The 23,635-nt window shown below is 44.8% G+C and overlaps 2 protein-coding genes across 19 annotated transcripts in view; both read left to right on the top strand.

Moving 5' to 3' along the window:
• The window catches only part of LOC110529865 (ena/VASP-like protein), a 70,574-nt gene extending 53,110 nt beyond the window's left edge, over positions 1-17,464 (top strand). For 4 of the 8 annotated variants that reach the window (XM_090243325.1, XM_090243323.1, XM_036985384.2 and 1 more), the window contains exons 4-13: positions 5,970-6,036; positions 9,310-9,374; positions 9,565-9,845; positions 10,281-10,387; positions 10,581-10,617; positions 10,730-10,784; positions 12,621-12,681; positions 15,899-15,959; positions 16,055-16,112; positions 16,376-17,464. In XM_090243325.1, the coding sequence (XP_090099451.1) occupies positions 5,970-6,036; positions 9,310-9,374; positions 9,565-9,845; positions 10,281-10,387; positions 10,581-10,617; positions 10,730-10,784; positions 12,621-12,681; positions 15,899-15,959; positions 16,055-16,112; positions 16,376-16,413 (830 nt within the window). In that variant the 3' untranslated portion in view covers positions 16,414-17,464. Of the gene's footprint in view, positions 1-5,969; positions 6,037-9,309; positions 9,375-9,564; positions 9,846-10,280; positions 10,388-10,577; positions 10,618-10,729; positions 10,785-12,620; positions 12,682-15,898; positions 15,960-16,054; positions 16,113-16,375 lie in introns of all 8 variants that reach the window. The other 4 variants (XM_036985386.2, XM_090243324.1, XM_036985383.2 and 1 more) reach the window with 1 other exon arrangement.
• Positions 17,465-18,494: 1,030 nt separating this feature from the next.
• Positions 18,495-22,763, top strand: LOC110529864 (transcriptional repressor protein YY1). Of its 11 annotated transcripts, none has more exons than XR_016497773.1 (7): positions 18,501-19,216; positions 20,302-20,452; positions 20,756-20,800; positions 21,032-21,092; positions 21,228-21,386; positions 21,628-21,941; positions 22,060-22,763. XR_016497773.1 is itself a non-coding variant. In XM_021612482.3 (6 exons), exons 1-6 carry the CDS (start codon positions 18,673-18,675, stop codon positions 21,808-21,810), a joined length of 1,143 nt encoding a protein of 380 aa, XP_021468157.1. In that variant the 5' UTR covers positions 18,495-18,672; the 3' UTR covers positions 21,811-22,763. The 11 variants fall into 11 exon arrangements, 7 of the variants coding, with proteins under 7 accessions (XP_021468157.1, XP_021468156.1, XP_021468159.1 ...); XR_002474446.3 differs by having other exon boundaries at positions 20,290-20,452; XM_021612482.3 differs by having other exon boundaries at positions 18,495-19,216; positions 21,628-22,763.
• Positions 22,764-23,635: the final 872 nt, after the last annotated feature.

Here is a 23,635-nt window from a genome sequence, read left to right as displayed (position 1 = left end):
GTAGGATCTTAATTTGATCACTCTGTTGTTGCTGAGAATTGTCCTGCATGGCACTGTATTCAAGATTTTAAAAGGGCTTCTAAAGTTTGTAATTCCCACTTTAAAGTGTCAGGTTTGATTTGCCCTAATGAAAAATGTATCAACCCCTACAATAAAGTTCCATTAATTATAATCCACATAATAATTCACATGTCCTCTTGCTTCATGATTATTTTCCTGCCGTAGCAAACTGGCTCAAATTATGATTCTACATCTGTACCCTATATACTGTAAATCTCATTAATTATGGCAAGAGGGGAAAGGGAGCCTGTCATGCAAGGTGAGGTCAATTCCATTTCAATTCAGTCAATCTGATGTATGAACGGGTGGCACTTACTTTCAATGACCCAATTTTCCGATTGGAATTTCAATCCACTTCGACTGAATGGACTGATTCGAAAATGGACTTAACTCTAAAATGATGAAGGGGCTGAGAGGCAGAAAAAGGTTCTAGACAGGTTAGTTTTTCTAATGCAGTTTGAATAATGCAGGTGAGTCAGAGTGCTGGGGCTGTCTGTCTGTCAGTCCATATTTACTGTCCTGTCATTCTGTTAGAGTTCCTCCACAAAACCAACCTCATAGTTCTTTCCAGGGGCACAACTTTCACTGGGAATGAGGGGGGGACATGTCCCCCCTACATTCTGAAATTGCATTTTTGCCCTCCCCCATCTTTGGAATGTGATACAATACGAGGAAGCGGTGTGCTTTAGGACCATGTGGACGCCTGTGAGCGGTTGGATAGGCTGTTTGGAGTGTTTATCCGAGAAAATATTAGTTGCGCCCCAGGTTCTCTCTATGGTCACCCACAGCAAGGTCACTCAGTTCACTCTCTCTAAGGCCTTTTACGGGAATTAGCTTTGCATTTCTTGCGCTCCACAACTTCACACATGGACGTTGAAACCATGGCATAGAGCCAAATGAGCACATACATTGCAAGACATAGACGGAGCCATTGACAGTGCAAAGGCGTCAAGAGGCAACTGGAACCCAGTACAGGATATATAACATGACAACACAGCCAATCTAACTCATTTTATATCCACATGCTTTGCTCCTGTTGTAATGTATCAAGAGGCGTCAGGCTAAGATTATCACCTCACACTGAACCCCAAAACTCACCCCGGTGGTGACAGAGTTAATTTGCTTTAAAGATGATGACATTAATTTCCCCTTTGGACTCAGATTAACCCATTTACGCACACACCCTCATAAACACACACATTCAGTGTACTGTACACATTAACAAACAAACACACACACGCACACACACACACTGCGGGCACAGTCATACACACTGCAGTGTCATAATCTCCTGGGACAGAGAGAGGGGGAGAGAGCGATAGAGAGAGAATGACGGAGAGAGGGGGAGAGAGAGTGATAGAAAGAGAGAGAGCGATAGAGAGAGAATGATAGAGGGGGAGAGAGTGATAGAGAGAGAATGACGGAGAGAGGGGGAGAGAGTGATAGAAAGAGGGAGAGAGAGAGCGATAGAGAGAGAATGACAGAGTGATAGAGAGAATGAAAGAGGGGGAGAGAGAGTGATAGAGAGAGAATGACAGAGAGAGAGAGAATGACAGAGAGAGAGAGATTGAGAGACAGCTATACAGAGAGAGTGATAGAGAGATAATGACAGACAGAGGGGGAGAGAGAGCGATAGAGAGAGAATGATAGAAGGGGAGAGAGAGAGCAATAGAGAGAGAGAGAAAGATAGCAAGAGATGGAGATGGAGAGACACAGCTATACATAGAGAGTGAGAGAGATATAAATAGAATGATACAGAAAGAATGAGGCAGTGGAGTCCTCTCCTCCCCAGTCCTCACAGTAACTGTGTTTTCTCCATCCTCACTCTGCTCTCCTCCTCACTGTTAATTAAAATGAGTCATTGAGGAGTTGTCCCCAGGGCCCCGTCTTTAAGTGCTCCGCTTTTCTTTTGCTGAATACACATACACACACACACACACACACACACACACACACACACACACACACACACACACACACACACACACAAACTGGGAACAAAGAGGGTCCAGTGACAGAACATACACCACCACCCCTCTGCTCTGTCTCCGAGTGTCACAGACCCCACACACACACACACACACACACACATACAGACAACGGTAAGCCTATGTGTGTCTCTCTCTCTCTCTCTCGGTGTGTGTGCTCAGCAGACGCCATAATGTCAAGGGCTCTTCTGCCGTCCTTGGAGAGACTTATACAAACCAGCACACACACACACACACACACACACACACACACACACTGAACACTCATGCGCAACAAACAGGGTTAGGCCTACACCTCAGAAAGAGGGTTACTGAAACAAACACACTCGTTACCTCGCTCACAAGATGATGAAAGTGAAACATGCTGACATCATGCTGACATGCTGACAACATGCTGACATCATCATCATTTAAGCCTGTAGAATGTTGCAGTAGACCGCTGACTGAACTGCCAAACAGCAGGTCCTACACTCAATCCACCAATTCCCTCCGAGCCCCTATGATGAGCTCTGAATGGATTCGATAGGTATACTGGAAGTAATATGGTAGCAGCCATATTGGATACACCTATTCAAGCTTCTCTGGTCTAAACAAGTGCCTATGGAGTAGGCCATGGTGTCGGGATTAGGCGTCGGTGTAGTGGCTATGGTGTACGGGTTGATCTGGGATTAGGCGTCGGTGTAGTGGCTATGGTGTACGGGTTGATCTGGGATTAGGCGTCGGTGTAGTGGCTATGGTGTACGGGTTGATCTGGGATTAGGCGTCGGTGTAGTGGCTATGGTGTACGGGTTGATCTGGGATTAGGCTTCGGTGTAGTGGCTATGGTGTACAGGTTGATCTGGGATTAGGCGTCGGTGTAGTGGCTATGGTGTACGGGTTGATCTGGGATTAGGCGTCGGTGTAGTGGCTATGGTGTACGGGTTGATCTGGGATTAGGCGTCGGTGTAGTGGCTATGGTGTACGGGTTGATCTGGGATTAGGCTTCGGTGTAGTGGCTATGGTGTACGGGTTGATCTGTGATTAGGCGTTGGTGTAGTGGCTATGGTGTACGGGTTGATCTGTGATTAGGCGTCGGTGTAGTGGCTATGGTGTACGGGTTGATCTGGGATTAGGCGTCGGTGTAGTGGCTATGGTGTATGGGTTGATCTGGGATTAGGCGACGGTGTAGTGGCTATAGTGTACGGGTTGATCTGGGATTAGGCCTGAGCCTCACAGCACCTCAGGCCCCTTACCACTCCTCACTATTCCTCACGTCTGCCCCCTGGTGTTCTGGAGGCCTGGTGCAGACGGCCTCACTGATCTCCATGACCTGCGTGTGTCTATTGTATGTATGTCTATGGAGCCACCTGGCCAGTCTCTCAGTCTCCAGGCTTCTGGAAGATGGAGGGCTTCGTTAAAGGTGAACTACCCTGCACACGCTCTCCTGCTGCTGCATAGAGGTGTAGATTACTAGAGATGATACTGGAGACGAGAGGGGTAGGAGGGGGATGGTGTGGGTGAGGCAGGAGAGATACCTGGACAGGTGAGCGAGACAGAGGAGGAGGAGAGAGATGGAGGAAGAGGAGGGCTCAGGGCGAGCTATGGTGAGCAGAGAGTGGGTCTGTCAGTGCTTCTGTGTCTGCCACAGCCGATTCGTCCTCTTCAATATGTCCTGTAGGTACTGCTGCTGGCTGTCTCTCACACTCTTACTGGATTGTGTGTGCGTATGTCTGTGTTATAATCGTGACATAGAATGTGTGTAAATGTTTTAAGATTGTGGCATGGTGTGTGTGTGACAGAGAAAGAGAGCGAGAGGTGTTTTCAGGTGACTGACCGTTGTGGATATTAGTCGTTTGTAGACATTCATTTCATTTTGATTGGGTTTGAGGTTGTGCGTTTGTTGGGCAAGATCTATTTGGTGCTGTGACTACTAGTGTGTGTGTGTGTGTGTGTGTGTGTGTGTGTGTGTGTGTGTGTGTGTGTGTGTGTGTGTGTGTGTGTGTGTGTGTGTGTGTGTGTGTGTGTGTGTGTTGGTATGTGAGTGCTGAATGATATTAGATAGCTGTTGGGTTGTTGTGGATACAGGGATTATGTGTGTTGTGTTGTGTTGTGTTTGGCTGTTGTGAATATTGTTGGTATGTTATGGTGTGCTCCCTGTAGTGGAATTTCAGACTGTGGATGGTTGTGTTAGGATGTAAACGGTTGAGTACTTGCTTTTTGTTGTCAAAGTGTGTGTGTGTGTGTGTGTGTGTGTGTGTGCGCGTGCGCGTGCGCGTGGCAGGTGTGTGATAACTAATTAATAACTAATTAATAAGAGATGAGGTAGCAGTATGGAGCGGTATGGAGAGTGACTGTCCAGAGATCGTGAGTCCGGTTGCTTTGTTGCTGTGTGTTATTTTGGAACACTGGCTGTAACTCGACCAACCACAGCCATCAACCTCTTCTCTAACCAATCACGGGTTGCTATGGAGACACTTCCGGCAGTAGCGAACGACATACGAGATCGTAGGTCATAAGGGATGTGTCAAACTCCAAGCCTTGAGGAATACCTTTGATTCAGAACCCCCCCCACATTCCCAGTCAAACTGGTACCACTGCGAGGCCCCCTCTCTTTTTGAAAAGTCACACGGGCAAATCTTGGGCTATGTAAGTGGTCTCGCTAGACATCCAGGCTGCCCCCACAATGTTTCAATGTTCCAGCTCAACGCGTCTGTCTGAAACAAAACGTCCGTTTGGCATAGAGGAACTACGTCACTGCCGTATCGGTTTGAATTACATGCTAAATAGCAGCTAGCAAGTTGGAGATCACCCAGGTTCTTTTTAATGGGTGCATTTTGCAAATGGATACCCAGCAAACCAAAAGTGGTTATGTGAATGTTCCCAGAACATTTGTTAGGTCGCGTCGAATGTCCTCATAAGACTGTCCAGTCATGCTGAGGATTATAGAACGTTTGTATAAAACATTCGCCTGATGTTGCAAGAATGTTCCTAGAACACATTTTATTTGTTGAGTGAAGGTTCCCAGAATGTTTCATTCGGGTGTGGAAACAGTCTGGTGGGAACATTGTGGGGACACCACAAAATATATTTTTCCAAAACACATAACATGTCCAGTTGTGAAGATGATTCCACAATGTTTCTTTTCGGGTGCAAAAAACCTTCACCTGATGTTACAAGAACGTTCCCAGAACACATCTTGTCTGTTCTTTAAAGGTTCCCAGAATGTCTCATTTGGTTGTGGTAACAGTATAATCATTAACATAACTGGACAGTTTTTGTGTTATGAGAACATTTGCCGCAACCTAAGGAATGTTTTGGGAACTTTCGCAGAACCAATTTTGGTTTGGCGGGGAAACATTACTGGTACGTTGTGTTACTACATTACCTGGAAACCTAATGAGAACGTTCGGGGAACGTTCTGTGGAGGTTGTTACAGACGTTGTGCACAACATTTTACTGAATGTTAGGAGAACATTCCAAGGATATGTTGTATATATTTTATTATAAAACCCTAACTAGAACTTCATGGGAATCTTAGCTAATGTTCTGGGAATGTTCCAAGTCTGCTGGGTAGTTTGTATCAACTAACTTCACTTAAACGCAACATTTTTTTAAATTATTTTTATTATCGAAGTTAAGAAGAAAGTCACTGCTGTTGCCTAGGGTCATATTTACGAGACTACTATGTAACAGGAGTATGTGTTTGTGATGTAAGAGAGAGTGAGTGACAGCTGTGATGCAGGTGGGAGTGGTCTACGCCTCTCACCTTTCAGGTAGATAAGAGACACACACTGGGATTCTCTCTCTCTCTCTCTCTCTCTCTCTCTCTCTCTCTCGTCGAACACCAACATCAACAATAAAGCCAACCATACAAACAATAATAAACATCTCTTGTCTTTTCTCCCCTTCTCTCTCTCCCTTCCTTCCCACCTCTCCTTCCAGGCCCAGCGGTCCCGCGCCAAGTCCAGAATGGGCCCACTACAGACGAGATGGAGGTGCAGAGAGCAAGGTAAGGCATCGAGGTACCCCGCAACAAGACACCGCATTGACAAAGCAGCCACACGACAGTCACACAACATTGAAACAACGTTCACACAACACCCAGGCAACAGAGAGGATCACTGCATTGTATAGCTTCGTTATTTGGATGTCAGCATGGCTAAGACAGGAAACACATCAGACACCACATTCACTGAACTTCCCAGAACTATTTCCCAACGACAGGATTAGATCAGTAAACACACGGTGTTGTCTGCGAGTCTGTCAGCAAAGACTGCACACAGGACTCCGTCTGCTAACAGGCAGCAGCCCTGCCCACATGACCCCCAGCCAGACATCTGTCCTCATCAACCTTTTATTCCTCTCCTCCCTCTGTTCTCTCTCTCCCTCTGTCTCCTCACAGGATTAACATACAGGGGGGAGAGAGCGGGAGTCTCAGAGAGTCTGACCGCGAGAGAGGGAGAGGGAGAGAGAGAGAGAGAGAGAGGGAGAGAGAGGGAGAGAGAGAGAGAGAGAGAGAGAGAGAGAGAGAGAGAGAGAGGGAGAGAGGGAGAGAGGGAGAGAGCGAGAGAGAGAGAGGGAGAGAGAGAGAGAGAGAGAGAGAGAGAGAGAGAGGGAGAGAGAGAGAGTAAAAGAGGGAAAGAGAATGATGGAGCTTTAATGACGGCTAAACACAGGAAGTACTTATTTGTGCTAAATCACGGTCGGCAGATTGTGGAGAATAGTAAATCACGGTCGGCAGATTGTGGAGAATAGTAAATCACGGTCGGCAGATTGTGGAGAATAGTAAATCACGGTCGGCAGATTGTGGAGAATAGTAAATCACGGTCGGCAGATTGTGGAGAATAGTAAATCACGGTCGGCAGATTGTGGAGAATAGTAAATCACGGTCGGCAGATTGTGGAGAATAGTAAATCACGATCGGCAGATTGTGGAGAATAGTAAATCACGGTCGGCAGATTGTGGAGAATAGTAAATCACGGTCGGCAGATTGTGGAGAATAGTAAATCACGGTCGGCAGATTGTGGAGAATAGTAAATCACGGTCGGCAGATTGTGGAGAATAGACGTTAATATCAGATTTGCGCTTGAGATTATGCTCCGGGACTATTAGATTACACCATAGCACTATAGAGGTACAGTAACTCAAGCTGTTTCTGCTATCTATCTCTGTCTCTACGCCCCCTAGGGAATTACACAAGCCCTTTGTTGCCTGAGCTATTTCTGCTCCGCTTATCATTTCATCTCAATTCCAAATGCCAAAGCAGAAACAGAACAAAAAAAAGAAAAAAAATGGATATGTGACGACCTCTCAGGACACTCCTGAGGCGCCCCCTAGTGGTAAGAGCCAGGATTGCACTGCAGCTCTGTGCCGTGTGGAGATGAAAATATCAGGTGCGTGTGTGTGTGCGTGTGTGTGTGTGTGTGTGTGTGTGTGTGTGTGTGTGTGTGTGTGTGTGTGTGTGTGGAGCCCCCTCCAGTGGTAACAGTCAGTGTTTATCTCCCAGACCTGTGGCTGCTGGGTCAGCACATCTCGTCTCCAACATTACACGCAGCTGGAAAATTCCACTTCCTCTCTGTGTGCTCTTTCTCTCTCTGTCTGCTGTCAATTCAATCTCAATTCAGTTCAAAGGGCTTTATTGGCATGGGAAACATGTGTTTACATTGCCAAAGCAAGTGAAATAGATAATAAACAAAAGTGAAATAAAGAATCAGAAATGAACAGTAAACCTTACACTCACAAAAGTTTCAAAATAATAGAGACATTTAAAATGTTATATTATGGCTATGTGCAGAGTTGTAGCAATGTGCAAATAGTTTAAGTACAAAAGGGAAAATAAATACAACTAAATATGGGTTGTATTTACAATGGTGTTTGTGCTTCACTGGTTGTCCTTTTCGTGTGGCAACCTGTCCCAAATCATGCTGCTGTGGTATTTCACCAAACAGATGTGGGAGTTTATCAAAATTGTATTTTATTTTGTATTATTTGTGGGTCTGTGTAATCTGGGGGAAATATGTGTCTCGAATATGTCTTTCTGTTTCTCTCTGACCAGAGCTCTAACAAATGTGTCTCACGTCAGAGGGGGGAGAGGAGAAGAGAGGGAGGGGGAGATAGAGAGTGGGTAAAGAAGGAGAGAAAGGGGGAAAAGAGAGGTGGAAATGGGGGATAATCTCATAAAGCCTGCAGCATAATGAACAGCAGACAGTATCTCTCTTATCATGGAGGTTAATAGCGCTACTTGTCCATGTACTGCACATAAGATGTTATTTTATTTGATTACTGCACATAAGCAGACATACAGGATACTGACACTGTGTGTACAAAACATTAGGAACACCTGCTTTTTCCATGACAGAGACTGACCAGGTGAATCCAGGTGACATCTATGATCCCTTATTGATGTCAACTATTCAATCCACTTCAATCAGTGTAGATGAAGGGGAGGAGACGGGTTAAAGAAGGATTTTGAAGCCTTGAGACAATTTGAGATATGGATTGTGTATGTGTGCCATTCAGAGGGTGGATGGGCAAGACAAAAGATAGAAGTGCCTTTGAACGGGGTATGGTAGTAGGTGACAGCCGCACCAGTTTGAGTGTGTCAGGAACTGCAAAGCTGCTGGGTTTTTCACGCATGTATCAAGAATGGTCCACCACCCGAAGGACATCCAGCCAACTTGACACAACTGTGGGAAATTTTGGAATCTTCATGGGCCAGCATCCCTGTGGAACGCTTTTGACACCTTGTAGTCCATGCCCCGGTGAATTGAGGCTGTTCTGAGGGCAAATGGGGGTGCAACTCAATATTGGGAAGGTGTTCCTAATGTTTTGTACGCTCAGTGTATACCACCACATGCCGTCATTTTACCAGACCTTGGACAGCTGGAGAACTGTAGAGCTGTAGGACTGTAGGCTAACTGACTGTGGTGCATTTAAGCAATAAGGCCCGAGGGGGTGTGGTATATGGCCAATATACCACGGCTAAGGGCTGTTCTTATGGATACCAAACCCCCAAGGTACCTTATTGCTATTAGAAACTGGTTACCCGTGGTATACGGTCTGCTATACCACGGCTTTCAGCCAGCCTGCATTCAGGGCTCGAACCACCTAGTTTATAAATACAATTGAAGGACTGCTGGCTGTATGACTCACTGGCTGTTTGTCAAATGTCCCTGCTCTATGGGGCAATAGGGCTCAGTTGGCCTATTTCACTGACTGTGCTATGACAGGCATAAATTGGAGGTGGGCTGGCTGACTGACTGTGTGTCTGCTGTCTCCCCAGGCAGATGATGGAGCAACAGCAGATGCAGGCCCACATGGAGAGGGAACGACGATCCTCAAACCCAGGTGAGGAAAACGCTAAACTCAACCTACTGAACAGTGAAATGGAAATGTTTTAAAAGTAAAGGTCATCTTTACAGTCTCAAGGGCCTGATGTGAGTGCATACTCCCTTTCAAAGTCAGACACTATGTGACACTATAAACAAAGTCTTATTTTCTCTCTTCTCTTTCTCTCGCCCTCTCTCAATTTCACCAGGCTCTCCTTTCCCGGGCCATCCCGGTGTGCTTTCTGTAGCCCCCCCAGCCCCCATGCCGCCCCCCATGTCCATGGGCTCCTCTTTAGGTGGAGGCCCCCCCTCCCTGGGTGCCCCTATGCCTCCTCCCCCTCCTGGGCCCCCTCCCCCCTCAGCAGGGGCTCCCCCGCCCCCCCTGCCTCCTCCGCTGCCCATGGGTGGAGGGGGACAGGGTGAGGAGGCTCCCGCCCCAACGGGACTTGCCGCCATGATCGCTGGAGCCAAACTGCGCCGCGTCAATAGAGTAAGATGCCAATCACACTAATCACCATGTTACATAACATAAAGTAGTGCATGGACTTACCCTCTCAGACAATCTATCAATACCGTCATAGACATGGGGATGTAAGAGCATCCTATGAGGGTTTATAAAGATGTAATGAGCTTTATAGTAGTAACAAAAAGGCCCAGGCAAACACACGGCGTGTGCATCTCAAAAGTCTAAAGACCTCCTCTTCTTCGTTCCTTCATCTGCACTGATCTCATAACAGAGGATGGGTGAAAGCACAATGTTCACCAAGCCCAGCTCTTTCCTATCAGTGGAGCAGAACTAGGAAAGGAAGCCCCTTCAGACCCTTAACTTGTGCTCTGCCTTTTACAACCAGGTGACGTCACACAATCCGTTCTATCCTCACCTAAACATACGCTGTGTGTGTGTGTGTCTTCTTTCTCTCTCCAGCCTGAGGACTCTAACTCTTCAGGATCGGGGGCCAAAAACGATGCCAACAGGTCGAGTGGCAGCAGCGGAGGACTGATGGAGGAGATGAATGCTCTGCTGGCGCGGAGGTCAGAGCATAGAGTTAGAAACACTAGAACAGACATTCCTATTCAGGGCATTGTTAAAACCACCACAACAGACATTTCTATTCAACATAATTTCCTGTCATATGTGGAGTGGGCCGGCAGCCATATTGAATGTACTACTTTGATATCAAACCGAATGAGGGCCTGACTTGAGGCTTCTTCTTGCCCCCAGAAGGAAAGCAGCATCAGAGAAGCCTGAAGACAGCCAAAACGTGAGTGATGCTGAATGATGATACAACAGTGACATATGTCTCTTTTCATCATTAAATGTATGGCTCACTTCTCCTTAGTTGACCTCAACATTTTCCTCCTGTTGTTTTTCAGGATGACCCCAACGGATCCCCTTCACCCAGCACCAGGGGTGGACAAAACGCCACAGGTACTACAGTCATACACACTATATACAATATATGCAGTACAAATGCAACACCATATACAGTGCCTTGCGAAAGTATTCGGCCCCCTTGAACTTTGCGACCTTTTGCCACATTTCAGGCTTCAAACATAAAGATATAAAACTGTATTTTTTTGTGAAGAATCAACAACAAGTGGGAAACAATCATGAAGTGGAACGACATTTATTGCATATTTCAAACTTTTTCAACAAATCAAAAACTGAAAAACTGGGCGTGCAAAATTATTCAGCCCCTTTACTTTCAGTGCAGCAAACTCTCTCCAGAAGTTCAGTGAGGATCTCTGAATGATCAAATGTTGACCTAAATGACTAATGATGATAAATACAATCCACCTGTGTGTAATCAAGTCTCCGTATAAATGCACCTGCACTGTGATAGTCTCAGAGGTCCGTTAAAAGCGCGGAGAGCATCATGAAGAACAAGGAACACACCAGGCAGGTCCGAGATACTGTTGTGAAGAAGTTTAAAGCCGGATTTGGATACAAAAAGATTTTCCAAGCTTTAAACATCCCAAGGAGCACTGTGCAAGCGATAATATTGAAATGGAAGGAGTATCAGACCACTGCAAATCTACCAAGACCTGGCCGTCCCTCTAAACTTTCAGCTCATACAAGGAGAAGACTGATCAGAGATGCAGCCAAGAGGCCCATGATCACTCTGGATGAACTGCAGAGATCTACAGCTGAGGTGGGAGACTCTGTCCATAGGACAACAATCAGTCGTATATTGCACAAATCTGGCCTTTATGGAAGAGTGGCAAGAAGAAAGCCATTTCTTAAAGATATCCATAAAAAGTGTTGTTTAAAGTTTGCCATAAGCCACCTGGGAGACACACCAAACATGTGGAAGAAGGTGCTCTGGTCAGATGAAACCAAAATTGAACTTTTTGGCAACAATGCAAAACGTTATGTTTGGCGTAAAAGCAACACAGCTCATCACCCTGAACACACCATCCCCACTGTCAAACATGGTGGTGGCAGCATCATGGTTTGGGCCTGCTTTTCTTCAGCAGGGACAGGGAAGATGGTTAAAATTGATGGGAAGATGGATGGAGCCAAATACAGGACCATTCTGGAAGAAAACCTGATGTAGTCTGCAAAAGACCTGAGACTGGGACGGAGATTTGTCTTCCAACAAGACAATGATCCAAAACATAAAGCAAAATCTACAATGGAATGGTTCAAAAATAAACATATCCAGGTGTTAGAATGGCCAAGTCAAAGTCCAGACCTGAATCCAATCGAGAATCTGTGGAAAGAACTGAAAACTGCTGTTCACAAATGCTCTCCATCCAACCTCACTGAGCTCGAGCTGTTTTGCAAGGAGGAATGGGAAAAAATGTCAGTCTCTCGATGTGCAAAACTGATAGAGACATACCCCAAGCGACTTACAGCTGTAATCGCAGCAAAAGGTGGCGCTACAAAGTATTAACTTAAGGGGGCTGAATAATTTTGCACGCCCAATTTTTCAGTTTTTGATTTGTTAAAAAAGTTTGAAATATCCAATAAATGTCGTTCCACTTCATGATTGTGTCCCACTTGTTGTTGATTCTTCACAAAAAAAAATACAGTTTTATATCTTTATGTTTGAAGCCTGAAATGTGGCAAAAGGTCGCAAAGTTCAAGGGGGCCGAATACTTTCGCAAGGCACTGTCTACTGTACTACAGAAGAACAACACAATGTATACTGTACGACACAAGAACAACACAATGTATACTGTATAGAAACAATACAATTGACATGTTTAGGTAATGTTTTCCATCACCTGACCCCTGTCTTCTCTTCTCCTTCCCTCTCAGATGGAGGGAAGAAGCCATGGGACAGAGCCAACTCTGCCGAGAGGTCATCACTGGTGTCAAGGTGAGAACCTGAGGGACTCAGTCAGTCTGTCAACATACATCTCGTAATTAATCAACAAGGCTGGCACTAAGACAGCATTGAATGAGCTGTATACCGCCATAAGCAAAGAAGAAAATGCTCACCCAGAGGTGGCGCTCCTAGTAGCCGGGGACTTTAATGCAGGGAAACTTGTTCAACCAGAGGGAAAAAAACTCTGGACCACTTTTACTCGACACACAGAGACGCATACAAAGCTCTCCCTCGCCCTCCATTTGGAAAATCTGACCATAATTCTACCCTCCTGATTCCTGATTACAAGCAAAAATTCAAGCAGGAAGCACCAGTGACTCGGTCAATAAAAAAAAGTGGTCAGATGAAGCAGATGCTAAGCTACAGGACTGTTTTGCTAGCACAGACTGGAATATGTTCCGGGATTCCTTCGATGGCATTGAGGAATATACCGCATCAGTCATTGGCTTCATCAACATGTGCATCGATGACGTCGTCCCCACAGTGACCGTACGTACATACCCCAACCAGAAGCCATGGATTACAGGCAACATCCGCACTGAGCTAAAGGCTAGGGCTGCCGCTTTCAAGGAATGGACCTCTAACCCGGACGCTTATAAGAAATCCCGCTATGCCCTCCGGCGAACCATCAAACAAGCAAAGTGTCAATACAGGACTAAGATCGAATCGTACTACACCGGCTCTGACGCTCGTCGGCTGTGGCAGGGCTTGCTAACCGTTACAGACTAAAAAGGGAAGAACAGCCGAGAGCTGCCCAGTGAGCCTACCAGACGAGCTAAACTAATTCTATGCTCGCTTCGAGGCAGATAACACTGAAACATGCATGTGTGCACCAGCTGTTCCGGACAACTGTGTGATCATGCTCTCCGCAGTCGATGTGAGCAAGACCTTTAAACAGGTCAACATTCACAAGGCCGCAGGGCCAGACGGAATACTGCGAGCATGCGCTGATCAACTGGCAAGTGTCTTCACTGACATTTTCAACCTCTCCCTGTCCGAGTCTGTAATACCAACATGTTTTAAGCAGACCACCATAGTGCCTGTGCCCAAAAACACTAAGGTAACCTGCCTAAATGACTACAGACCCGTAGCACTCACGTCTGTAGCCATGAAGTGCTTTGAAAGGCTGGTCATGGTTCACATCAACACCATTATCCCAGAAACCCTAGACCCACTCCAATTTACCACCCCAACAGATCAACAGATGATGCATTCTGTATTGCACTCCACACTGCCCTTTCCCACCAGGACAAAAGGAACACAAATGTGAGAATGCTATTCATTGACCACAGCTCAGCATTTTTTACATGTATTTTATTTCACCTTTATTTAACCAGGTAGGCTAGTTGAGAACAAGTTCTCATTTGCAACTGCGACCTGGCCAAGATAAAGCATAGCAATTTGACCAATACAACAACACAGAGTTACACATGGAGTAAACAAAACATAGCCAATAATACAGTAGAAAAAAAGAAAACAAAAAGTCTATGTACAGTGAGTGTAAATGTGATAAGATAAGGGAGTTAAGGCAATAAATAGGCCATGGTGGCGAAGTAATTACAATATAGCAATTAAAACACTGGAATGGTAGATGTGCAGAAGATGAATGTGCAAGTAGAGATACTGGGGTGCAAAGGAGCAAGATAAATAAATAAATACTGTATGGGGATGTGGTAGGTAGATAGATGGGCTGTTTACAGATGGGCTATGTACAGGTGCAGTGATCTGTGAGCTGCTCTGACAGCATTCAACACCATAGTGCCCTCAAAGCTCAACAATAAGCTAAAGACGCTGGGACTAAACACCTCCCCCTGCAACTGGATCCTGGACTTCCTGATGGGCCGCCCCCACGTGGTAATGGTAGGTAACAACACATCTGCCACGCTGATCCTCAACACAGGGGCCCCTCAGTGGTGCGTGCTCAGTCTCCTCCTGTACTTCCTGTTCACTCATGACTGCATGGCCAGGCACGACTCCAACACCATCATTAAGTTTGCCGATGACACAACAGTGGTAGGCCTGATTTCCGACAACGACAAGACAGCCTATAGGGAGGAGGTCAGAGACCTGGCCTGGTGGTGCCAGAATAACAACCTCTCCCTCAACGTGATCAAAACAAAAGAGATGATAGTGGACTACAGGAAAAAGAGGACAGAGCACGCCCCCATTCTCATCACCGCGACTGCAGTGGAGCAGATTGAGAGCTTCAAGTACCTTGGTGTCCACATCACCAACACACTAACATGGTCCAAGCACACCAAGACAGTCGTGAAGACGGCACGACAAAATCTATTCCCCCTCAGGAGACTGAAACGATATGGCATGGGTCCTCAGATCCTCAAAAGGTTCTACAGCTGCAGCATCGAGAGCACTGGTTGCATCACTGCCTGGTATGGCAACTGCGCGGCCTCCGACCGCAAGGCGCTATAGAGGGTAGCGCGACTGGCCTAGTACATCACTGGGGCCAAGCTTCCTGTCATGCAGGACCTCTATACCAGTCAGTGTCAGAGGAAGGCCCTAAAAATTGTCAAATACTCCAGCCACCCTTGTCATAGACTGTTCTCTCTGCTACCGCACGGCAAGCGATACCGGAGCGCCAAGTCTAGGTCCAAGAGGTTTCTAAACAGCTTCTACTCCCAAGCCATAAGACTCCTGAACATCTAATCAAATGGCTACCCAGACTATTTGCACCCCCCCCCCCCCCTTCCTCTTTCCACCACTGCTACTCTCTGTTGTCATCTAGTCATAGTCACTTTAATAACTCTACCTACATGTACATACTACCTCAACTAACCGGTGCCCCCGCACATTGACTCTGTTTCGGTACCCCCCTGCATATAGTCTCGCTATTGTTATTTTACTGGAGCTCTTTAATTACTTGTTACTTCTATTTATTATTCTTATCCGTATTTTTTAAAACTGCATTGTTGGTTAGGGGCTCGTAAGTAAGCATTTCACTGTAAGGGCTACCTACACCTGTTGTATTTGGCACATCTGACTAATACAATTGGATTTGATTTGAATCAAGGGATTGCCTGTTTGACTGTGTAAATGACTGTACATGTTTCCCTCTGTACACTTAACGCCTTATATGTGCACTTGTTTTTCTCTTGCATGTTTGCTCTGTGTGCATTTGTCAAATAAATACATTGAAATACCAGTGATATAAGGAAGGGTGTAACTGTGAGAGTGTTTTACGTTTCTGTAGGGTACGGCCTGTGGGGAGTAGCAGCGACACAGACGCCTTAGACTTTGACAGAATGAAGCAGGTAAGGTGGCCTGCAGGCAGTCAGTGGCACATACGCTTTGTAAATCTGAAGAGGTATTATACCTGTTGTCCTTAACGCGTTTGTCCTTGAAACAGGAAATCTTGGAAGAAGTCGTTCGTGAGTTGCACAAGGTGAAGGATGAGATCATTGATGGTACGTCATCCTCACTCACCTCGCCAGAGAATGTCTCCATGGGAAATTGAGTGTAGTTTCCTACACATACGTTTGTACCTGATCAAATGTGCTTGTTATTGTTAGAGAGGGAGAAGTGAGACGCATTATCCACCAGAGAGCATCAGAAACAGAGAAACTGTAACTCATAATGCTAATATACTGTTATTGGGCTTTGACAGCACCTTTTTATGTTTATGACATGGCCTGTAACACTCCTCGTGTGTGTCACTTCTCTCTTCCAGCCATTAGACAAGAACTGAGCAGAATCAGTACGACATAATCTTTCATGTGACCCCAGCTTTTGGAACCATCGTCCCCCACGCCAACTACTGTTAGGAAGCAAGGAGAGGATCAAAGGCCCGGACTACGACCTTTTATTTATTGTACATTGCTGTGATGTTGTAGCAACGTAACAATGTTGCTGTAAGACTACAGGAATGTTACGTTTGGTTTGGAAGAATAGGACGGATGGACACTCTCACTGCTTTTCTCTGTTTCTTTGGTTTAGGTTTTCTCTCTCTTTTTCCCTTCGATCTGTCCATCGGTAACCCATGTTTTTGCAGTTCTTTTTCCCAGTCTAAAAGGCAACATTTATTCAATTCAATGAAGTAACCTCTTGTTTGTTTTTTTAGAAGTTTATTGTTTTGTTTTAAAAAAAAATGTTGTTTGGGGTTATTATTACTACCATTGTCATTATTATGACTATTATTTTTATTATTGTAGATGTAATGGTGTGAACATGAATCGTAGTAGTTTAAGTGATGGCAATAGTAAAAATGACAAAATAATCATGATAATGATATGGATGATGATAATAATAACACATCATTTTATGTCAGCCTTTTATATTTTATATTGTATTTTTTTTTCCTTTTGGTTTTGTTTTAAAATACAATAATAAGCACATACGGATTTCTTTCTCATGACCTGACCTTGAGATTTTTTGAAGAGTTTTGTATCCTTTTTCGCCAACACAGTTGCGTGTGTGTGTGTGTGTGTGTGTGTGTGTGTGTGTGTGTGTGTGTGTGTGTGTGTGTGTGGAATCACTGACTGAAAGATTTTTAAAAACAGGTCTTTAACCTGAAAGGGAGGGTGGTATATAAACTATTGCTCTTTGGATATTGCAATCTTATGAAAAGGAAAACATCAATACACCAGAGTATTTGTGATGATGTTGTTAAAAATGTTTATTGGCTGCAAGAATAAGTAATGTTCGTTTTATTATTTACTTTTATGACCAAGTGCTTCCTGGTTTAAAATTTTTAAAACGACACACACTACATTAAAAATGAATTCAAATAAAACTGTGAACAATGTCTTGGATACAAGAAGTGGTCTGATTGTGAGAGTTTTGTGTTTTTTAAATTTATTTCTGCTTGATTAACTGCTTGATTCAGTGTTCATTCTCAAGTATTCACATAGTCAGACTGTGTATTCATACACTATGGGCCACTATGTACATCATTTGGTCTATCGGTTCCTTTCAGTTTCACTTTGTAACAACACATAATACTATCCTGGGTTCGAATTCATTGGGGATCAATTTAGAGCAGTGCAATGTATAGGGTTGACTGATTCTCTACATAAAGGAGATCCTGATAAGAATAGACTCTTGCAGGCAGTAGGCAGGATAGGTATTGCAGATACATGACTGCACCACAAGAGACAATACAATATACTGTCTGGAATGTGGATTTTGTCCCCATGTATATACCGCCATCTGGAGGTCAGATTAGGAAAGAGGTCAAAGACCAGCTACTGTATATAGAATAACCTACTTTACAGTAAAGGTGTATTTGTAGAAAACCCAACAAACATAAATCAAGGGCAGTATTTCCCTTTGGATGTGTAGGGTAATATTCAAGAAGTATATGAAACGGTATGAAATACATATATAGGATTAGATGGGCCAAATACCCGTGGGTATTGGAGGTGGCAGCTTCTCTACCAGGGCTTCCCAAACTCGGTGCTGGGCCCCCCCCCTGGGTGCATATTTTATTTTTAGCCCTATCATAACACAGCTGATTCAAATAACCAACTCATCATAAAGCTTTGATTATTTGAATCAGCTGTGTAGTGCTAGGGCAAAAAAACAAACATGCTCCTTTGGGGTGCCCCAGGACTGAGTTTGGGAAACCTTGCTCTATGAAATAGTCATTGTCTGCATTGAGAAAACTATTTAAGTCTTATGTTGCATTACGCATAGCAGTGAGTTGGTCAAAGTCTTTGTGGCCCTTCATGTTTTAGCAACCCAAAAAATATTCACCAAGCCATTCATTTATTAATTCATATGTGATTCATTTTATTTTTTGGTCTAAACATATCCCTCACCAGACACCCTGTTCCAGAAGTCTCGCGATGGTTTTTTTAATATTTTTTTTTAGGGCATAGTGGCGACGGGAATTGGTGGTGTGGGACGGAATTGAGTTAGATAGCTATTTGCGTTATCGTAGAGAGAGAGAACCGGAACAGGGGGTGTGTTTGTTGGGCAAACGAACACAGCACAGGGTGCGTGAGAAGCAAGCTGGCGGAATTCAACATGGCATCCGGCGATACGCTGTATATTGAGGCGGACGGCTCGGAGATGCCGGCCGAAATAGTGGAGTTGCACGAGATAGAGGTGGAAACGATACCAGTGGAGACTATAGAGACTACGGTGGTCGGGGAAGAAGACGACGACGACGATGATGATGACCAGCCGATGATAGCACTTCAGCCGCTGGTATCAGACGACCCGAATTCGATCCACCACCACCATCAAGAAGTGATCCTAGTGCAGACAAGAGAGGAGGTTGTTGGCGGGGATGATTCGGATATGCATGCGGACGGGAGTTACGAGGATCAAATCCTCATCCCCGTCCCAGCACCCGGCGTCGAAGACGAGTACATCGAACAGACTCTGGTGACTGTTGCCGGGAAAAGCTCGGTGGGTCGGATGAAGAGAGGGGGAGGCGGCAGTGGCAAGAAAGCGGGGAAAAAGAGCTATTTGGGTGCTGCAGAAGCAAGCGGTAGAAAATGGGAACAGAAGCAGGTGCAAATAAAGACTCTGGAGGGGGAATTCTCTGTTACAATGTGGGCTTCGGGTAAGTGGTCGGTTGTATGTAATCTGTCAATTCGAAAAGTGTATCTCGCTCCCGGCATTGTTCGTTAGCCTGTGCAAGGGGCCTTGTTGCAGGGCGTTGTCCTTCTGCACCAGTCTATTTCCTCGGGTAGTTCACCAGGCCACGGTCGGGATCACTTTGAGTTGTTTTCGGTGCAGAATTGCCTGTCGGTTAGGTTGAAATGTTTTTGTTATGAAGGGAGGCCATGTTTTTAGATGTTGATGGGCGCCGCCATGTTCCCCGAGAACCAGTATGGCGGCCCGAAAAAATGGCGATAGAGCGGCGGGGCGAAGATGGCGGCGGTTGGGGGAGCAAGCGCGCTGTTGGCTCCAGAGACTAGGCCGCGGTGGCGTAGCCAGCTAGCTATTTTCCACTCGGTTAACTAGCTAGTTGGCTATGCGGACAATTAGTTAGCTGCCGCCGTGATTATCTAGATCAGTAACCCTGTAATTTAGCACCAGTTGAGTTTTAACTTAGATTTTAAATAGCTGGGCAAATATATTTGTTTGCTTAAAAACGAGTCACATTTCTAGTCTACGCCCACGCATTGATGCACACACTTTTCGTCTGCATAACCAGCTAACGTTAGCTAGCTTTAATATATATATATATATATATATATATTAGCTCTGTTACTGTCAACAAATGTTCTATAAGTTACAGCTAGCGAGTTTCCAACACAAGTAAGACGTTCCTAAACACGAAGACCCCAGTATTGCATGAACAACGTGTATCCGCATTTGGATTATGCATGATTGATACATTAGAATTATAGTCCCCCGTTCGCGTGCTAGTAAACCCATTATAATGTGGCTACAAAAAATAAATATGCGACTACCATCAGGGCAAGACATTATTTTGGCTGGTGCAGGGGGATCAAGGTGATGCATGATTGTATACATTGTATTTACTTTTGGTAATAACACAGCCAGACTAGGTACACTGTCTAGAAATATTGCTGCAGTATTGTTGTTAACATGACTGTTTTCAAACTGCGATGGTGTACCCCGGTCTTGTAAGGCTATTTTCGGTTAAGTCCCTGCATTGTATCCTAGATGACAAAAAAGACATCGACCATGAGTCGGTTGTTGAAGAACAGATCATTGGTGACAATTCCCCTCCGGACTACTCTGAATACATGACTGGGAAGAAGCTGCCCCCTGGAGGGATACCTGGCATCGACCTGTCAGACCCCAAACAGCTGGCAGAGTTCGCCAGGTCAGTCAGTGTCTGTCTGTTTAAACTCACCTGTCCATCAAGGATATATACAATGAACACACACAACTATTGCATAGTCTACGCTCTGACACACAAATAATTGTGGCACACCTTGTAAAGTGGTATTTAGCAAGATGCCAGGATTTGTGATTCTCTTCATGTTGGCTGGCTACTCAAGTCTTGGAAGGTAGCACTTGATGTGGCAGCTTTCCTGTAGTAGATGTCGGAGGTATATAGCCTAATCTCCTTCCTAAAGGGAGTGATGAGCTCTTTCTGACTCCCGTTTGGATGTTGTGTTCTTAGCCCCTTCAGTAACTCTGCGGGTCCCTATGGTCAGAGCCCAGTGCGGTAAGTTCTAGACTTCAACCCACGCACTGACACAGAGCACCTGGACACAGTGAAAGGAGGGAACCGGCTGTTTCAGCCATGCTGAAACTCTTCCATGGGTGCTGGTTTATATTATTTGGTTAGCAATTGAACATGGTTACTTGAATTTTGTATATGGGCAACATTATTTGAGTTCTGTTTCCTGTGAATGCAATAGGATGAAAGTTACCTCCATATCTGATGTTTTCTCAGGATGAAGCCGAGGAAGATAAAAGAAGATGACGCTCCCAGGACGATAGCCTGCCCTCATAAAGTAAGTAGTCAGTTTCCAGCAGTATCTTTCTTACCCGGTCTCTTTCTCAGTTTATGCCCGACTTGACAGTTGTCTTGGTCCCCATTGAACCGTAAGGTGTCCCACATGGCTCAATAACGGAACTCTCTCACTCAGGGCTGTACTAAGATGTTCAGGGACAACTCGGCGATGAGGAAGCATCTCCACACCCACGGGCCTCGCGTGCACGTCTGTGCCGAGTGTGGCAAGGCCTTCGTAGAGAGCTCTAAACTCAAACGCCACCAACTCGTTCACACAGGGGAGAAACCCTTCCAGGTACAATACCCAGACATACACACTCACATAAAGGAGAAACCCTCCCAAGTACTCTGTGTTTGACACTGTAGTGTAACATTTTTAACTTGCATTGAGGGTCTGCGTACATTTTGCTAGGACATTGGCCCAAAAAGACTAATGCATGTTGAGCACAGAATTTAACTGCACACACTTACTATTAATTCGTATATCCTAATAAATGTTTCTTGTTGTCCATCCATGGTCTCCTTTCTGTGTGCAGTGTACTTTTGAGGGCTGTGGGAAGAGGTTTTCTCTGGACTTTAACCTGCGCACACACGTTCGTATCCACACCGGTGACCGGCCCTACGTATGCCCCTTCGACGGCTGCAATAAGAAGTTTGCCCAGTCAACCAACCTCAAGTCTCACATCCTCACACACGCCAAAGCTAAAAACAACCAATGAGAGCCCTCCGACCTGCCCCAAATCCCACCCCCACAGCAGCATCTTAATGACACCACACGTCAACTTCCTTTGAGGAAAGAAACAAATGGGTGGGGGGGGGGAGAAGAATAAAGACTAAAGAAATTCAGAAGGTACTGAAATTCTCCCCCCCTCTTCTTCTCCTATTGGATAGGCTGACTAAAGTACAGCGGCACTCTTGGAAAAATAATAAACCCTCCTCCCACCCCCCTCTCTCTCCTCCCTTCATAGTGGCATCGTGTTGTTGCCAGAAATATGGAACTCGTGGACAAACATCAGAGACTATTCTTTCTACAATGGAGCTGCGAGAGGGAGGGAGCAATCTGTTTGTTTTCCCACTTTAAATGAATTTCCACTGACCGGTCTTCATATCTACTGCATAGCTTTTAATTTTCTATTTCTCCAAGTGTGCATATTGTACACTTATTTTGGGATATGTTCAGTAAGACAATTTGTGATTATTATTGAGATCCGCTTACCATATGATAGTCCCTCAGACAAGACTTACTGTACCATCACATAGCTTCAAAAAGTATTTTCTGTAAAAAGTTTTGGTTTGCATATTCATCCCTACTTTTGGTTGTATTCCTTCTAACCATTAAAAAAAATCTTGTATACCTGTATTGTATGGCTGTATTGAAATGATGTAGACCTTGATAGAGGTGTGATTTAAAAGTGTTAACCAATTTAACTTTTAGTCATGAGTTGCTTTCTTTTATATGGATTGTCCCCTTGCAGAGAAACGTGTCCCTACCGTTGATTCACTGCGAGCCTGTCTCTGTTGGAATACTGAAACACATCAAATGAAATTGCCAGCGTGACCATCAGTTTCTTTGTTAGAATGTAATGTACAGGCGTCCGTCAACCATGAACTTTCTTTGTTGATATTTACACCCATGTATTTCAATGGCCCACAATAAAACGGTCATCCCAAATCCATTTTTTACTTTTCTAATTCCTTTTCTAGGCCTGGGGTGTAATCATTAGTCCAAAATGTTGCATTTGCAATTAAAACAAGTTTTCTTGGGGGGGGGGGGGGGACAAATTCAGGTAGGTCGTTCCCTGTTTGTTTCCTAGTGAATAGATCCCCTGATGTGAGCCCGGAGTGTTTCTCGTAAGTGTGGTTAAAAAAAAAACACATATTGCTTGCATAATACTGGAGACATGGGCTCAATCCTAAATTGACCCCTGTGCACTTCTGGAGATCTGATTTATTGGTATAAGCAATATGGTGAAACTTCCACATAGTCTATCAAAGGGCAAGGTGGTGCTATTGCCATAATACTAACACCTCTGATCTCCACAAGTGTATAGGGATTGAAGGAATAATCCCATTCCACTTCCAACTAGATTTAGTTTTTTTTTTTTTTTTTTTCAATAGTGAGTGCACTGCTGATAATATGCATGTCAGCAATCACGTTTTCAAGATATAGGACTTTCAAAAAGTAAATTGTGATTTAGTGGTATTTTAGTTTCTACTCTATATTTTGTAATCTGATTAAGTGTTGGTTATTTCGATCCATGGAGTTTGAAGACCAAGCCAGTTGGTTTGCTAAATCACCTGAAAGGATAATTACTACCCACTGGGCAACAACTTGTGGAATCAATGTTTCCATGTCATTTCAACCCTAAAAAATCTATGTGAAGCCGTTGAAACAAAGTGGAAACCTGGAAAAAAAATTCACCCAACTTTCAACCAAATTTTACTGTGAATTCACATTAGTTCACAACTCAACCAAATGTAAATCAAAACTAGACGTTGAACTGACGTCGGTGCCCAGTATTGTTTTTATTTGAAATAAGAAGT

This window comes from Oncorhynchus mykiss, chromosome 8 (assembly GCF_057628025.1).
Source record: "Oncorhynchus mykiss isolate SJ-2025 chromosome 8, ASM5762802v1, whole genome shotgun sequence".
NCBI lineage: Eukaryota > Metazoa > Chordata > Actinopteri > Salmoniformes > Salmonidae > Oncorhynchus > Oncorhynchus mykiss.
The sequence above is the reverse complement of the archived record's forward strand: the minus strand, read 5'-3'. Positions and strand labels throughout refer to the sequence as shown.

Coding starts and splice junctions, on each gene's coding strand:
- LOC110529864 (XM_021612481.3), top strand. CDS start 18,673: ATGGCATCCGGCGATACGCTGTATATTGAGGCGGACGGCTCGGAGATG. Junction 20,801..21,031: donor TATGGTCAGAGCCCAGTGCG/GTAAGTTCTAGA, acceptor ATGTTTTCTCAG/GATGAAGCCGAGGAAGATAA. Junction 21,093..21,227: donor CGATAGCCTGCCCTCATAAA/GTAAGTAGTCAG, acceptor TCTCTCACTCAG/GGCTGTACTAAGATGTTCAG.